Source organism: Somniosus microcephalus, chromosome 5 (assembly GCF_052327205.1).
Source record: "Somniosus microcephalus isolate GS21.2 chromosome 5, FLI_Smic_1.0, whole genome shotgun sequence".
Classification (NCBI taxonomy): Eukaryota; Metazoa; Chordata; class Chondrichthyes; order Squaliformes; family Somniosidae; genus Somniosus; species Somniosus microcephalus.
Genome location: NC_140991.1, coordinates 271,734,429 through 271,752,060, shown reverse-complemented (window position 1 = coordinate 271,752,060; position 17,632 = coordinate 271,734,429). Strand labels below are relative to the sequence as shown.

At 45.2% G+C, this 17,632-nt stretch overlaps 1 protein-coding gene across 6 annotated transcripts in view; it reads left to right on the top strand.

Annotated features, from left to right (window-relative positions):
* The window catches only part of LOC147117722 (doublecortin domain-containing protein 2-like), a 365,165-nt gene that overhangs the window by 329,610 nt on the left and 17,923 nt on the right, over positions 1-17,632 (top strand). For 5 of the 6 annotated variants that reach the window (XM_085988936.1, XM_085988938.1, XM_085988935.1 and 2 more), the window contains one exon: positions 4,601-5,146. In XM_085988936.1, coding sequence (XP_085845062.1) covers positions 4,601-5,146 — 546 coding nt within the window. Of the gene's footprint in view, positions 1-4,600; positions 5,147-5,374; positions 6,109-17,632 lie in introns of those variants that run through there. The other variant, XM_085988937.1, reaches the window with a different exon arrangement.

Sequence of the window (17,632 nt, the reverse complement as noted above, 5' to 3'; positions counted from 1 at the left end):
GTCCAGTGAAACTGAGACCTCAAGGGGCGTGTCTCACTTGCACTGCACGCTCCTGGCTTCGCGCTGGCTGCACTCCTGGGCGGCGTGACGTCATACGCTGCCCGGGATTCTTCTTTTTCAAACACCAATTCCAGGCGTCCCTGGAGCTGATCGGCAGTAGCGCGGGGTAAGTGCATATACGGGGCTTGCACGCGCGGCAAGCCCCGTTCACCAATTTCTGGCCCATTATGGCTGGAGCATCATAGGAACAAAGGAACAGGAGTAAGCCATTTAAAGAAAAAAAAGGTTTTACGGGATGTGGGCATCGCTGGCAAGGCCAGCATTTATTGCCTATCCCTAATTGCCCTTGAGGTGGTGGTGGTGAGCTGCCTTCTTCAACCGCTGCAGTCCGTGTGGTGAAGGTTCTCCCACAGTGCTGTTAGGGAGGGACTTCCAGGATTTTGACCCAGCCACGATGAAGGATCGGTGATATATTTCCAAGTCAGGATGGTGTGTGACTTGGAGGGGAACTTGGAGGTGGTGGTGTTCCCATGCGCCTGCTGCCCTTGTCCTTCTAGGTGGAAAAGGTCGCGGGTTTGGGAGGTGCTGCCGAAGAAGCCTTGGCGAGTTGCTGCAGTGCATCTTGTAGATGGTACACACTGCAGCCGCAGTACGCTGGTGGTGGAGGGAGCGAATGTTTAAGGTGGTGGATGGGGTGCCAATCAAGTGGGCTGCTTTGTCCTGGATGGTGTCGAGCTTCTTGAGTGTTGTTGGAGCTGCACTCATCCAAGCAAGTGGAGAGTATTCCATCACACTCCTGACTTGTGCCTTGTAGATGGTGGAAAGGCTTCAGCCCCTCAAGTGTGTTTTGCCATTCAATTAGATCATGGCTACTCTGTATCTTAACTCTATCTACCCGCCTTGGCTCTGTAACCCTTAATACCCTGGCCTAACAAAAATCTATCAATCTTGTTTTGAAATTTTAAGTTGACCTAGCCTCACCAGCTTTTTGGGGGAGAAGGTTCTAGATTTTCACTTCCCTTTGTGTGAAGAAGTGCTCTCTGACATCACCCCTGAATGGCCTGGCTGTAATTTTAAGGTTATGCCCCTTGTTCTGGACCCCCCACCAGAGGAAATAGTTTCTCTCTATCTACCCTATCAACTCCTTTAATCATATATAAGCACCTCATTTAGATCACCCTTAATCTTCTATACTCGAGGGAATACAAGCCTATTCTATGCAACCTGCCCTTATATCCTCTGTATAATTTTGGTGAATCTCTACTTCACCCTCTCCAAGGCCAATATATCCTTCCTTAGATGCAATACAAAGTACTCTAGATGGCATCTAACCAGAGCTTTATATAACTATAATATAACTTCCACCCCTTTGTATACCGGCCCCCTTGAGAATTTTCCTTACCTTGGCGGGTCCGGTGTGGGTAGTGTCCATGGTGGGTCCCAACCCCGCTGCTGGCTTCATCCCGCTGTACAAAATGAACTTACCTTAATGGGGCCTATGAAGCCCGCCCAGCGCGTTACCCGGCCCAATTAGATGGAGCGGGTCTGGTTACGTCACTCATGACGCGTTTTAAGCTGGGATCATTAAAGGGACGCTGGCCGCATTAAATTTTAAGTTTAATCTAACATGGTGGCCGTTGAATCTTTACTGTACAATAATATAATAAAAGTTATATATGAGTGATAAAGAAATATTTAAATAAAATTATCATTACGTAATATGACTCCATTTACAAATACAATCGAACATAATTTAAAAAGTACATTAATTGGGAGTTATTGGTGCTTTAGTCACAAATCTATAGACCTTTGTATCAGTAACTGGTGCAAATAAAAGATGTGTATGTATAGGTAAGACATACAATTAAGCAGATTTTAAATGTAATTGTAAAAGGGTGGATTTACAATCTTGTGCACGTTCAGCGGAAGAGCTGCGGAATCCCTGACAAACCGTGTAAGTGGTATTACAATGTGTTTCTGGGATTTCTGCAGCTCTTCCATTGAAGTTAACAATGGACAAGTGGGAGAACCTCTGCAGAAATTCACCATAAAGTCTCGGACTGAAAAATGAAATTAGTCATATTCAGGGACTGAAAGCAAATTGAACTAGTGATGAGAATTAAATTGTTATGGTTGATGACTTGATTTAACGTGTAACTGGACAATCACAGTATACTGTGAGAAAAACCTGACCAGAAACAACACAAAAATTTATTCAAATGGTATATGTCATTTTTTATAGTGCAGATCAATTCACTGCAATTATTGTTCAGTTGGAAGGAACAGCCAAGAATGGCCAGTGAAAAATTAACATTTACCAATAGCTTTTCAAGTAGAACAGAATCTCCATCAATCTGTTAGCTGATGTAATCAGCATGTTTTTATTTTGGTTTGTTTTCCATGCTGGAGCAATGGCCACGGAACTCACGCCTCAGGTTACCAGACATGGTTCCCGAGCTGTGTGAATCCCGTGGCCATGGAGGGAAATTTAAAAATTAGGGGAAAAAGGCTCTTAACTGCCTGTAAAGTACCTCATAATGATTTCAATTAGGTCCCCCGCCGCTGCAGGTCGGGTCGGCTCCATGCTGACAGATGCGTCTGTGGGAAAGGCACGTGGGAGCAAGTTGACAGCGGTTTCCTGACCTGCTGTCAAAAAAAACAACTTTCCCACCTGACCTGCCACCAACCGCGCCCGCTGCTACCCCAGAAAATTCAGCCCCAACATTCCATTAGCCTTTTAAATTATTTATTGTAACTGTCCACCAGCTTTTAGTGAGTTATGTCGAGAAACTCCTCCCCCCCACCCCCATTCCCCTCCCCCCATCCCGCATGCATTGTAGGCAGTGTAGATGAAAGCATAAAATTACAAAGGGATATCAATAAATTAAGTGAATGGGTAAAACTGTGGCAAATTAATTTCAATGTAAGCAAATGTGAGGTCATCCACTTTGGACCTAAAAAGGATAAAACGGGGTACTTTCTAAATGGTGAAAAGCTATAAACAGTGGATGTCCACGAGACTTGTGTGTCCAGGTACATAGATCATTAAAATGTCATGAACAGGTACAGAAAATAATCAAAAAGGCCAATGGAATGCTGGCCTTTATATCTAGAGGACTAGAATACAAGGGGGTAGAAGTTATGCTGCAGCTGTACAAAGCCCTGGTTAGACCACACCTGGAGTACTGTGTGCCGCTCTGGGCACCACACCTTGGGAAGGATATATTGGCCTTGGAGGGAGTGCATCGTAGGTTTACCGGAATGATACCCGGACTCCAAGGGTTAAGTTATGAGGAGAGATTACACAAATTAGGGTTGAATTACCTAGAATTTAGAAGGTTAAGGGGTGATCTGATCGAAGTTTTCAAGATACAGGAAACTTTGTTATATCCGGCACCAACGGGACCGAGCTGTTGCCGATCTATCAAAACTGCCGGACATACAAAGTTTAATGTTGAAGCATACGGAGGTTTTCATCTCCGTATCTGACAACAAACACTGTTGCTTAGCAACAGCTTGTAAACAGTCAGCCCATACCTTGGAAGCGTCTCTGTAGCTTAGCAACAGCTTCAAAGAGACTTTCCAGAGCCAGACTGTTGAAAACAAAGCCACGAGAAGAAAAAAAACCTAACAAAACGGCTCCTGATTTCTGCCGGTAGATCGAGGTTTCCGGACATACAACCTCTGGATAAACCAAAGTTTCCTGTATTAAGGGGAACAGATAGGGTAGATAAAGAGAAACTATTTCCGCTGGTTGGGGAGTCTAGGACTAGGGGGTATAGTCTAAAAATTAGAACCAGACCTTTTAGGAGTGAAATTAGGAAACATTTCTACACACAAAGGGTGGTAGAAGTTTGGAACTCTCTTCCGCAAATGGCAATTGATGCTAGATCAATTGTTGATTTTAAATCTGAGATTGATAGCTTTTTATTAACTAAAGGTATTAAGGGATATGGGGCAAAGGCGGGTGTATGACGTGAGGTCGCAGATCAGCCATGATCTCATTGAATGGCGGAACAGGCTCGAGGAGCTGAATAGCCTACTCTTGTTCCTATGTTCCTGGTAGATGCATAAAAATAGGGCCAATAAGGGGGAAAAATAACTTTGGGAAAATCCTCTCTGATCTCCTCAGGTGCTTGACACCAGTCCAGGAGATCACACTTACCATGCATACGTTATCTGTTAATCCATTTACCTTCTTTATGATGCGATCTCTGCCCCAACCAAGAACTGGTCCAGCTATTGACTGCTGTTGATGATATTAACGGATGAATGCTTACCAAGTTGATATGCCATTCCTCTGTCCAGTATTTTAATGGAGGCATTAATCGGTTTACTTTTAAATGGGCTAGCACCTCCATTAATATAGCCAACAGTAGAATGTTACATGTATGTATTAAGCATTTGTTCTCCAGTAATATCTAGCCTTTACTTTTTATTAACTGTTTTGTCCATCTTTTGTGGCAGTCACTTGTTATAAGATGCATGTATTTGTTGAATAGAAACTAATCTGACTCTCCCATTATCGATCAGTGAGGCTGATGAGATGTTTCAGTCTATTGTTTGCTGTTTTCACTAATTGCTCTTTTACTTTCCTCAGAGGCCTGCAGAGACTGTAGATGAGGAGGAGGACCCACAAGAGCTGTGTAACGAAGAAAGTAGCCGTGAAGGAGATGAGGATTTCCAAAATGTGGAGCAGGAAATTTGTAATAATGTGTTTTATAAAGAAGAGATCCTTACAATTCATCATGTAGAAGAAGCTCTTCATCAGCATGATCTTGCTCATAAAGAAGAGAAGGCCGGTGAAGAAAGTGAAACCGAGCAGGTAGAAGAAGAAATTGCTAATCTTGCAGAAGAGGAGGAGGAAGATACTGATCAAACAGAAGAGAGTCATGAAGATAAATATTTTCATCAGCATGATCTTCTTAATAAAAAAGAGAAGACCGGTGAAGAAAGTGAAATTGATCATCAGGTAGAAGAAATTCCTGACCCTGCAGAGGAAGAGGAGGAAGATACTGATCAAACAGAAAAGAGTCAAGAAGACGACTTACATCAGGAATCGGAAGACAGTTCTGCAGAAGAAGAGGCCTCATTAGAAGAGATTGACAAAGAAAATGAAATGATTCCTACAGAAGAACATAGCAAGGTAATGAGGCTTTGTTTGATATTTCTGTTTTGTGTTATGACAGAGTTTTCACTTTATGTAAGACACTTTAGAAGCACAGAGATGACCATTGAGATTTGTTTATTTTTAGATATTGAGAAGTATAGAAAATGTTTGCTAACATGAGATAGTTTGATATACTGCCTAGGGCAAAAGATGCATTGCCGATACTCTCATTCCACTGGAAAGTTATTTTTTAAAAATACCTAGGCCGTGATATTGGGAGGTTTATTGCTGGCCATGAAGGCTGGTTTTGTTGAAAAAATGATGGCCGCCTGAATTGACGCACACCTGTGATCATGGACATCACCGTTCTTGACCGCCCCCTCCAAACCACGCACGGAAGAACGTGCGTGCAGCAGAGGTGCTGCCGAGGTAGGTTTCGATTTTAGCTTTTGGACTTTTTTTTTACACTTTATTGTAGTAGTGGCTTGGTGCAATACATGTAAAAAGCTGTTAAAGTGTGCAGGGAGTGCTGTTGGATGTTTGCAAAGCTTTGAATGTTAAAGGAAGGCCTCTGAGAACACCACTTGGTCACAGTCCTGGGGGCTCTAGTTGCAGTTCGCCTTGGGCTGCAACATTAGATGAAGATGAAGCAGAGGCAGCAAAGGGGACAACTTGCTCGCAGAGGGAAGATGAGCAAGCAGAAGAGGAGGAAGCAAAAGAGGAAAAAGCAGAAGTGGAGGAAGCATAAGGAAGGAGACAACCCAGATACCCCCTTTCTTGCCAGGATATTCAGGATCAAATCATCCGCCTGCGGTACCAGTGAGCACAACCCCAATTCCCCTTTCCACATTTGTCCCACATCTTCCCTTCCCTCTGTCACTGACCATCACAGCGCCCTCTTGGCCACAATGCTGAAATAAAAGCCACCACAAAGCAAACTTTCCAATCCAGCTTTATGCATATATGCATCCAATATGACATCAAGAAATCAACTAATCACCCTTGTGTATTCCCTTAGTGACTTGCGTATGTCTTTTGCTTATCCTAGTGATGTTACGCAGTGCTACCCCAGTGGCTGCAGCATGGCTGGTGGAAGGCTGCACACTTTCAGTGGGGTGGGGGGGCGGGGGGGGACACTGCAGATGGCCTTGCAGGACGACCTTGAGGAGGTGGTGGCTGAGATTGTGAAATTGAGTGACTGTGATTCTTCTTCACTCTCCTCTCTCTCTTGGTCAACCACTGGCTGGGCAGGATGGATTTTGTGGGTGTCTGAAATGAGGAAGGCACAGGAGTAGGGAGGGTGGGAAAGCATGGTGCATGCTTGCACCATGTACAGCTTATATATCCAAAGATATTGTGGGATGAGGGGGAAGTAGGATGTGAGAAGGAGGATAACATATGAGGATACCAGCATCTTGCATTCTTTCAGCTCTGCCGCTGACCAAGGGCTCAGCCATGCCCCTGCCAAGAATGGCCAGCACCATCTCCTCCAAGGGGGTGAGGTGAAGCAAGGATTGTGTGGTGTGCCTCGTCTTCCCTAGAGATTGTTGGTAGGTGAGTGATTTGGGGGGGGGGGAGGTGGGTCGTGCATAGAGTACTGTATGAGGCTAGTGGTGCAGTTGGTAGGAGATGGCTTTTGAAGATGCATGTACTCACTTGACCATTGGTCTGTGGTCATGAAACTTCTTTGGGCATTGGAGCCAGGTTCTGGGGTGACACTGCTGACAGTAATGGCCTCGGTGATCTGTTCCCAGATCCTTCTTTCTGAAGGGCCTCTTGGCCCCCTGTGGATAGAGGACCTCCCTTCCAGTGTTGACTCCCTGCACAAAGCTGAATGCTGCATCCTGGGTGCCCTTTCCCTGGCATGTTGAGCCATTTGTGTTAGTACTGAAGCACTTTTACCATTTTTTATGTGCAGAAGGCAGTTCAGCTATAAGAGCTGTAGACTGCCTTGTTGTGAAGGAGTTTCATTTTTTTTCAAAAGGCTGTTCACCTTTAAGCGCTGGAGACTGCCTTGAAAATGAACAGCCTAGCTTTAAGGAAAGGCAGCCTCGCTCCAGCAACGCGAACTTGGGCCCCCTGCTGAATGCACAGCCTGTCAGCAGCGCAATAGTTGCTAGGTTGTGCACTACAATCATTTAAATTATCAGGCTGCACCAAATTGACGTGCTGCCTGTGCTTTCTGAACAGGCGCGGGCATATCTCGTATCGTGGTGCCCGTGCCCATTTTCGGGCCTTATCGACTTTCCTGGCCCTAATTTCTAATGGGTGTTTACACTAGAACCTGAAAGAACATTTGATCCACAGATGAATCTCCTTGAGCCCTTGATGTGAGATATCATGGTACTGTGACCTTTAAGCTCAAAGCAGAGTCTTTGCAAGCCTTCTAATTAAAGAATCCTTGAGGGAAAGATGCAAAGGTTTCTCTTGTTTTACCATAGGTATATAGTATTTTATTCAGATAGTGCTGAGAGTACTACAGCCCTTGGTTAAGAACTGATTTTTTTTTAAATTGTGTAAGAAAATATCAGGCCAGCAGTTAATATCAAAGCACTTACAACGTTCCTTCACTATAATTGGAAAGAATAAGGTCAGTTTCCCTCAGCTCTTCTTTTCCCCAAACCCCCGCTTCCGCCAGGAAAAAAAAGAAACTGATCCTAAGGGTTTAATTATTCACCTCTGCTTACTTAGATTACTACACTGCACTGAGTGATTTGGGTCAGAGGGAGGTAGCTGGGCTAGGATTGAGTGCTGTGATCTGTCTTCAGTCCTAAATCATTGCAGTTCAGTGACATTTTTATAACCTGTCCTGCTCATTTATGTGTGTGAAGTTCAATGATGTGTTCAAACCCTGTTATAGACGAAAATGAAAATAAGAATTATATTTGTCTGTAAGGCGAATTGGGGACTTTTATGTACTTTTCATCTCCCATGGTTTTCAGTGAAAGATTGAGTGTTCATGAAAGATCTTCCAGGTGGGATGAAGGGAAGAGGAGGGGTTAAGGTGCATTCCTCATTCCTTCTCATGTGCCTGTAGTTCTTCGCTGGCTGCATGCAAAATAATGTGTTGTCTTCATTGCTGTAGTCTTGTGGCTGATAAAATGTTGTTAATCAATCCTGGGAAAAGTTGAATATTGAACAGGCTGAACACCACAGTACTGTGGGTTATCAAACTATTATTACACATGTTGTGAATTAAATATTTTGCAGTTACAAGTTGTCAGTAGGAATTACTTACAGTTTAAAAAAGAATTGTTGTACTGAATATGAAGTTACACGTCATTGCAAAAAGACGTTACACACTATTAAACCGATTTCTTCAACAACCTGGTGTTAATTTGCTATCCGATCACATTGACAGTTTTTCGGAAACCGACCAACTGATGCAAAGTATATTCCTGCAAGCACAGTGCGATAGTTAGTCAGGAATTCGACCATCTTTTTGTTAATTCACATTGATTAACATTCTTACAAAAGGAATTTCTTCTTCTACGTGATGATCAATTTCACTTTCTTCACCGGTCTTCTCTTGTTTATGAGGAAGATCGTGCTGATGAAAATATTTATCCTCATGACTCTTCATGAAGAACAGCACCTCATCTTTCTGTGAGGCACTTTACAGCCTTCCAGACTCAGCATTGAGTTCAACAATTTCAGATCATAACCTCTGCCCCCATTTTTTTGGATGGCAGCTGTTGCTGATGATTCTGATATTCCCATTTATACCTCCTCTATACCAATCTTTTGTTTCTTTACTTGTGCCATTACCATCTCCTTTCGCCTTGCATCATTTAATCTCTCCTGCCTTCCACCCTATCACAGACCTTCCCTTTTGTTCTTTCCTGCCCTCCCCACTTTCCCTGCCTCTGTACTTGCCTAAAACCTGTTACATCTCTAACTTTTTCCAGTTTTGATGAAAGGTCATCAACCTGAAACATTAACTCTGTTTCTTTCGCCACAGATGCTGCCTGACCTGCTGAGTATTTCCAGCATTTTCTGTTTTTATTATAAGAGAAACATTGGTGTATTTGCAAAAATTTAATTTTTGACTTCTGAAGTCAACCTAAGTTCTTGAGAAAATTCATATTTTCTTATTAGATTAAACGTAACCAGTAAAAATGAAATAGAATTATTTATAGATGAGCTTGGCTTGAACATATTTTAAGGTGAGTGGCCTTGATTTGATGAGTGCTAGAGTCATAGGGGGAAAAATGCAGTTGTTTGCGCCTCCCATTAGCGCCTTAAGAGGGCACTAATGGGGCACAAAGCAATTAGCACCCGGGCGTGGCGATGTTTGCGCCGCTCGCGAAATTAACTAGACATTTTGCGGCGGCGCTAAACACTGCCGCCGCGATCTCCTGCACCGGCAGATCATGACGTCAGTCGAGTGCACAACGCCCCGGTAGCGCCCCGGACCGGATATTGAGTGGCGCCCCCTGCCTTACCGCCTGCTGCTAGCAACGACAGGTTGAGGGGAACGTTTTGCAGTCAGAAAGGGACTGGGGGAGCGCTATTTAAAGGCAACCGCTTCCTGCCTTTTTTTGTTGGTATCATTTGTGCACCACGCATTCTGAGAGAGAGAGAGAAACAGAGAGAGAGAGACTTCTGGAGAGATTCAACGCTGTGTGAAGGAGTTTTGGGAACTGAGCAGCACTTTGCAGGTTTATTTTGATAGGCACTTCCTTGCTTCGCCAGCGCTCTGAGGTAGCGCCTCGCTCCTCGGACTTTACGCCTTAAGACAGGTGTGAAGCGCCTGATTTAGTGCTCCAATCACCTCCAGGGGTGATAAAAGCCAAGTTTGCTGTCGGAGGCGATAATTAGCACCAGGCGCTAAACTTTGCGCACGGCCGATAATGGCGCCCCAAACGGGGCAATACTGAATTTTTCCCCCATAGAGTCATAACGGCACAGAAGAAGGCCATTCGACCCATCGAGTCCATGCCAGCTCTCTGTACGGCAATCCAGTCAGTCCCATTCCCCCGCTCTATCCCCGTAGCCCTGCAAGTTTATTTCCCTCAAGTAACTATCCAGTCTCCCCTTGAAAACATTGAGTGTGTCCGCTTCCAGCACTTCCGTTGGCAGCGAGTTCCAGGTCCTCACCGCTCACTGTTTTTCCTCACATCCCCCCTGTATCTCTTGCCCAAAACCTTAAATCTGTGTCCCCTAGTCCTTGTACCATCAACTAGTGGGAACAGCCTTTCCCCGTCTAGCCTATCCAAACCCGTCATAATCTTGTACACCTCTATCAAATCACCGCTCAACCTCTAATGAAAACAAATCCAGCTTCTCCAACCTGTCCTTGTAGCTAAGTCCCCCATCCCCGGAACCATTCTGGTAAATCTCCTCTCAAGTGCCTTCACATCCTTCCTAAAGTGTGGTGACCAGAACTGGACGCAATACTCCAGTTGTGGCCTAACCAGCGTTTTATAAAGGTTCAGCATAACTTCTCTACTTTTGTACTCAATACCTCTATTTATGAAGCCCAAGATCCCATATGCTTTGCTAACCACTCTATCAAATGTCCTGCCACCTTCCGGAACCTATGCACATTAACTCCCAGGTTCTTCTGTCCCTGCACACACTCTAAAACTGTGCCATTAAGTGTATATTGCTTCTCCCTGTTCCTTCTGCAAAAATCACAGATCACAGAAACCCCACAGTGCAGATAGAGGCCATTTCGGCCCATCGAGCCTGCACCAACACATATCCCACCCAATCCCCGTAACCCATACACCAACACATATCCCACCCTATCCCCGTAACCCCACATATTTAATCCCCCTAACACTAAGGGTCAATTTATCATAGCCAATCATCCTATCCCGCACATCTTTGGACTGTGGGAGGAAACCGGAGCACCCGGAGGAAACCCACGCAAACACGGGGAGACTGTCTGTGTGGAGTTTGCACAGTCACCCGAGGCCCGATTCGAACCCGGGTCCCTGGCGCTGTGAGGCAACAGTGCTAACCACTATGCCACCGTGCATCACTTCACACTTCTCTGTATTAAATTCCATCTGCCATTTGTCTGCCCATTCTACTAGACCTTTCTAAGTCCTGTTGTAGTCAATTGGTATCATCCTCACTGTTTGCCACACCCCCAAGTTAGGTGTCATTGGCAAATTTAGAATTTCTACTCTGTATTCCAATATCCAGGTCATTTATTTATATATCAAAAAAAGCAGTGGCCCCAGCACTGACCCTTGGGGAACACCACTGTCTACCATCCTCCAGTCTGAAAAACAGCCATTTACCACAACTCGCTGTTTTCTGTCCTTAAGCCAATTCCTTATCCAAGCTGCCACTGACCCACCATGCGCCTCAATTTTGTTAACCAGCCTTCTTTCTATGTGGTACTTTGTCAAACGCCCTCCGAAAATCCATGTAGACGCCCTCCGAAAACCCATGTAGACAACATCCATTGCATTTCCTTCATCAATCCTCCTTGTTATTTCATTAAAATTTCAATTTGATTAGTCAAACATGATCTGCCTTTTACAAATCTGTGTTGGCTCTCCTTAATTGGCTTAAACCTTTCCAAGTGCCCATTAATTTTTTCCTTGATTATTGTTTCTAAAACTTTACCCACCACTGATGTTAAACTGACCGACCTGTAGTTACTAGGATTGTCCTTGCACCCTTTCTTGAACAATGGTGTCCCATTTGCCACTTTCCAATCCTCAGGCACCTCCCCTGAATCTAGGGAAGATTGGAAAATTATGGCAAGCCCTTCCATTATCTCCTCCCCCAATTCCCTTAGCAACCTGGGATGCAAGCCATCTGGACCAGGTGACTTATCCATTCTAAGCATACCTAGCACATCCTGTCTCTCAATGTTCACGCCTTCCATTGCTTCTACCTTTTCCACTTCTACTAATATTTTGTCAGCATCCACCTCCTTAGTAAACACCGATACAAAGTACTCATTGAGTATTCTAGTCTTGCCCTGCATCTCTAAGCATATATCATCTTCTTTGTCCCTAATAGGCCCCACCCCGCCTCTTACTACCCGCTTACTGTTTACATGCCGGTAGAAGATTTTTGGGTTCCCTTTCATGTTAACCGCCATTCTACTCTCATATTCTCTCTTTGCCAATCTTATTTTCATCTTCACTTCCCCTCTCAACTTGTTGTATTTGGTCTGGTTCTCCCTTGAAGAATTCACCTGACATTCATCATACACCCTCTTTTTTTGTTGCATCATCTTCTCTATCTCCCTTGTCATCCAAGGAGCCCTTGCTTTGGCTCCCTTACCCTTCCCTCTTGTTGGAATGTACCTAGCCTGTACTTGGAACATCTCCTTCTTAAAGATCACCCATTGTTCTGTTACAGTTTTTCCTGTCAGTCTTTGGTTACATTTTACCCTGGCTAGATCCTTTTGCACCCCATTGAAGTTAGCCCTATTTCAGTTTAGAATTTCCACTCTAGATTGTTCCTTGCTCCTCTCCATTGCTAATCTAAATCTTATGCCTTATGCTAAATCTTAATCTAAAGATGGCCATCTTTATTTAGAACGGAATTTTTTGACTCAAGGGAGGTTAATTTTAACTTTTATTGCAGGGCAAAAAACAGGTGATAGTGAATTGACAACCTGTTTTGCAGCTTGCCTGATTTTCTTTTCCAGTGGGGAAAAAAATGGTGCGAGGTGTAAAATGGGCTGCTGATTCGCTATCACCTGTTTTCGCCTGGCAATAAAAGCTAAAATTAAACCCCATTGTGTGATTATGGGGAATGGAAGATCATACTATGTTAATTTGTTGATTTAATTGAAGGGTGAGGGTGACTGATTTCAGTTTTGAAAACTGTACGTTGCTTATAATCAAGAAAAGTCGCAACCTTGTAGTTTAGAGAAAGAGACGATTACTGTACTTTCAACAAATCACCAGCAAACTAGAGGTAAAGATTCCAGTGTAGTAAGGCAGGTACAAAGGCAATAAAGAAAGAATTTGCATTTATATAGCACCTTTAGACATCCACAGAATGTCCCAAAGCACGCCACAACCAGCGAAGCACTGTTGAAATGCAGTCACTGCTATAAAATTGAATTTTCACACATGCTGTCTCACAAACAGCGAATGGTTTACATCACCAGTTAATCTGCTTTGATGATGCTGGTTGTGGGCTGAATGTTGCCCAAGACACTGGGAGAAATACCACGCTCCTCTTTGAATAGTGCCAAGGGATCTTTTACATGCACCTCAGAGGGCAGATTTGGTTTAATGTCTCATCTAAAAAGACGGCTCTTCCAATGATGCAGTATTCCTTTGAAACTACACCAAATAGTCAGTTGATGTCTTGCAGTGGGGCTTGAACCCATGTCCTTCAGACTCTGAGGCAAGATTTAAAAAAAAAATTGTTTATGGGTTGTGGGCGTCGCTGGCAAGGCCAGCATTAATTGCCCTTGAGAAGGTGGTGGTGAGCCGCCGCCTTGAACAGCTGCAGTCCGTGTGGTGAAGGTACTCCCACAGTGCTGTTAGGCAGGGGGTTCCAGGATTTTGACCCAGTGACGAAGAAGGATCGGCGATATATTTTGAAGTCAGGATGTTGTGTGACTTGGAGGGGAACTTGGAGGTGGTGGTTGTAGTGTATGTACCTTGAAGAAGGAACTATATTCTGCAGCCCCTGTATACTGCAGTACCAGTAGTGACCACCCCTGTATATAAGCCTGTGTAGTAACTTTGTATAGTAGTTCCAGTTTTGTCTCCATTCAGTAAACACCTGTTATAACCAACTTCTGCAGTCCGTGTCTCAATTACACACGGACATTACATTGGCGACGAACAGATCCGAACTTACCTACAGTTCTGCACCACCTCACAGGGATCCATCCCTGAAGCGAAGTTATTAGAGGTCGAAGCCAGAAGGAAGAAATCCAAAAAGAAAAAAAAACAAACAGAAGAAACGGGCATCGACCGTAGGCAACCGCCCTCTGATTCATCGAATTCGAAGATTTGCAGGAGAGGCTGTCGAGAGCTGGGCTTGGTTCTCCAGTCTATGGTGTTCCAGCTAATCGGGCTGGTGGCAGGCAGTACACTGATCCTTCCTGGGCTGCGGCGGGCTAGAGCTCGATCGGGTGGCTTTTCAACGGGGCCGAGCAGCATTGTCGGGAAGAGGAGAGAGAGAGAGAGGGTGGAGCACACAGGGCGCGGCCGGTTCTACGAAGCCGGGCAGCGTACAGACCCGAGAAGAGGGAGGGAAGTGTCCCATAGGGTCCGCTCTGACGACAGGAACAGTAATTCAAATAAAAGAAAAAGAAATTAGAAGCGCAGAAAGCCACGAGGAGCTGCAGTTTGCCACGGGGACCGCGGAGAGCGGCGTTGGCAGCAGCGCGGGGGGAAGCGCGCGAAGACCATAGGGCGTCGCCATCAAGGCATAAAAACGCCAGCAACAGCGCTGGCAGCAGCGGAAAAGGCAGAAAGCGCGTGAGGCGCCATCTTAATCCAGCGAGGGAAGAAGGCAAAGCGCGGGAGGCGCCATTTTGTTCAATCGGGGAAGAAGGCAAAGTGCGGGAGGCGCCATCTTAGATCTCCAAGATGCCGAAGACTGGCAATATCACTGCCTTCGATAATGCAATAGAAGACTGGACCACGTATGTGGAAAGAGTCGAAGTATATTGCAAGGCAAATGAAGTAGCCAATGAGAAAAAGGCATCGGTACTACTAAACTTAATGGGCGCAAGAACGTACGGCCTATTGCGGAACCTGATCACTCCAGTCAAACCGATGGCGAAGAGTTTTGACAAAATTGTTGATATCCTACAGGAACACCTAAATCCTACACCGCTGCTGATAGCAGAAAGATTTAAATTCCACAAGAGAAATCAGCATAAAGATGAGAGCAATGCTGATTACCTTACGGAACTACGCAAGCTATCAAAGCACTGCCAGTTCGGAGCAGGACTGGCAGATACCCTACGGGACAAATTTGCCTGTGGACTCCTGAGTGAAGGAACCCAGAAGAGGTTACTCTCAGAGAAAGAGCTGACGCTAGATAAGGCTTTCAGCGTGGCAGTATCGTACGAAGCAGCAGCAAGGGGAGCTGCGGAAATACAGCAAAAGCCACAGGAATACGGCACCCATGAAAAGACACGGGGATTTGAAAAATGTTATCGCTGCGGCAGAACAACCCATGACCAGAAGGACTGCTGGTCCAAGGACAAAACATGCAGGCAATGTGGAAAGATGGGACACATTGCACGAGTTTGCAGGTCCGGGAAGAAGACTAACGACAACAAAAAGACTACTAAGGAACAGTACAGGAAAGTACAAAAGATGACGGACAGTAGTTCCGAAGACCAGAAGAGCGATAGTGAATCCGGGAACAAGAGACTAAGCTGTCTCAAACTACACAATGTAATCGCAAAAGAGGATCACCGAACCATTTGGGTCACCCTCACGATAGCAGGGTCCCAAGTCAAAATGGAATTGGATACAGGATCAGCCCTGACCGTCATGAATCGACGAGACTACGAGCGGCTATTCTCACACATACCCTTGAAAGACACATCCATTGTCTTGAAGACATATACGGGGCAGAAAGTATACCCCAGAGGGAAAATAAGGGTGCCTGTCGAATACAACGGCAAGGAAATACAGAAATTGTATCTGTACATACTGCAAGATGGTGGACCACCATTATTGGGACGTGAATGGATCAGAAAGATAAGTTTAGACTGGCACTCCATTCAGGCACTGACTGTGGCTGGTAAAAAGGATGACGACGTCACACCTGGACGATTGTCAAAAATCTTAGCTAACGCTATAGAGGTATTTCAACAAGGACTGGGAACTCTTAAAGGCATAACCGCCTCGATAAAAATAGAAGAGAATGCAATTCCCAAGTTTTTCAAAGCAAGACCGGTACCGTATGCAATTCGCCCAGCCGTCGAGGCAGAGCTGGAGAATCTGGAGAATGCAGGCGTGTTATCTAAGGTAGACTGGAGCGAGTGGGCGACACCCATCATTCCTGTCATGAAGAAAATGTTAAACAATAAGTCTGAGGAGCCAAGGAAGGTTCGCATCTGTGGGGACTTCAAGGTGACTGTGAACCCAGTCCTTCACACAGTACAGTATCCTCTTCCGAGGATAGAAGATATTTTCGCCTCACTATCTGGAGGGAAACGTTTTACAAAAATTGACCTAGCGCAAGCATATTTGCAGATGGAGGTTGAAGAATCCTCTAGGAAATATCTCACGATAAACACTCACAAAGGTCTTTACCAGTATAATCGACTGGTATTCGGAGTAGCATCAGCTCCGGCTATATGGCAAAGAGCGATGGAACAAGTCCTGCAAGGGATTCCGGGGACTCAGTGTTACTTGGACGACATCCTAGTGACAGGTGAAAATGACAGTGAACACCTTGCCAACCTAGAGCAGGTGCTCACTAGACTAAGAGAACATGGGCTACGAGCCAATCGCCCCAAGTGCGAGTTTTTTAAGAAACAAATATCGTATTGTGGCCACGTGATTGATGAAGAGGGGTTACATAAGTCCCCTGACAAAATTGAAGCGGTAGTTAATGCTCCAGCGCCTGGAAATGTGTCACAACTGAGGTCATTCCTCGGATTGGTGAATTACTACCATAATTTTTTGCCGAATTTGTCCACAATTCTTCACCCACTGAATGCCCTGCTACAAACTGGAGTAGCATGGAAATGGAGCGATGAATGTAAGCAGGCCTTTCAGAAGTGTAAAGGCTTCAAGAGAAGTATTGGCTCACTACAACCCATCACTACCGATAAGACTGGCGTGTGATGCGTCTCCCTACGGCGTTGGAGCGGTACTGTCACATAAATCCCTTGATGGTTCAGAGAGGCCGATAGCTTTTGCATCACGCTCGTTAACTGCAGCCGAGCGTAACTATGCCCAGATTGACAGAGAGGCCCTCAGCCTGGTGTGGGGGGTGAAGAAGTTCAATAATAACCTGCACGGTCAGAAATTTACTCTACTAACTGATCATCAACCTCTTGTCTCCATTTTCAACCCTAAGAAGGGCGTCCCGATAATGACAGCACAACGGCTACAGAGGTGGCCCCTTTTCCTAGGGGCACACCAATATAACATCGAGTACAAAGGAACTAAACAGCATGGGAATGCTGATGGATTGTCGCGCCTACCGTTGCCGATGGTGGAAGAAGCACCTGCAGTGGATCCTGTGGAGATATTCCACTCAACCATAGTCGAATGTCTACCTGTGACGAATGCAAATATAGAAAAGGAAACACGAAATGACCCGACACTCTCCAGGGTCTGTGATTTAACGGTGACGGGATGGCCAGCACATGGCGAACCACTGTTGCCAGCATTCTCGCCGAGAAGAGAACAGCTGTCAGTGTGCCGAGGAACCTTGATGTGTGGATCCAGAGTAGTAATTCCACCCAAATTGAAGGATAGAGTGCTCAATGAGCTTCATGAGGGTCATCTGGGAGGGGTAAAAATGAAGAACTTAGCCAGAGCGTTTGTGTGGTGGCCGGGAATCGATAGAGAAATCGAAGAGATGACCAAGAGCTGTACAGGATGC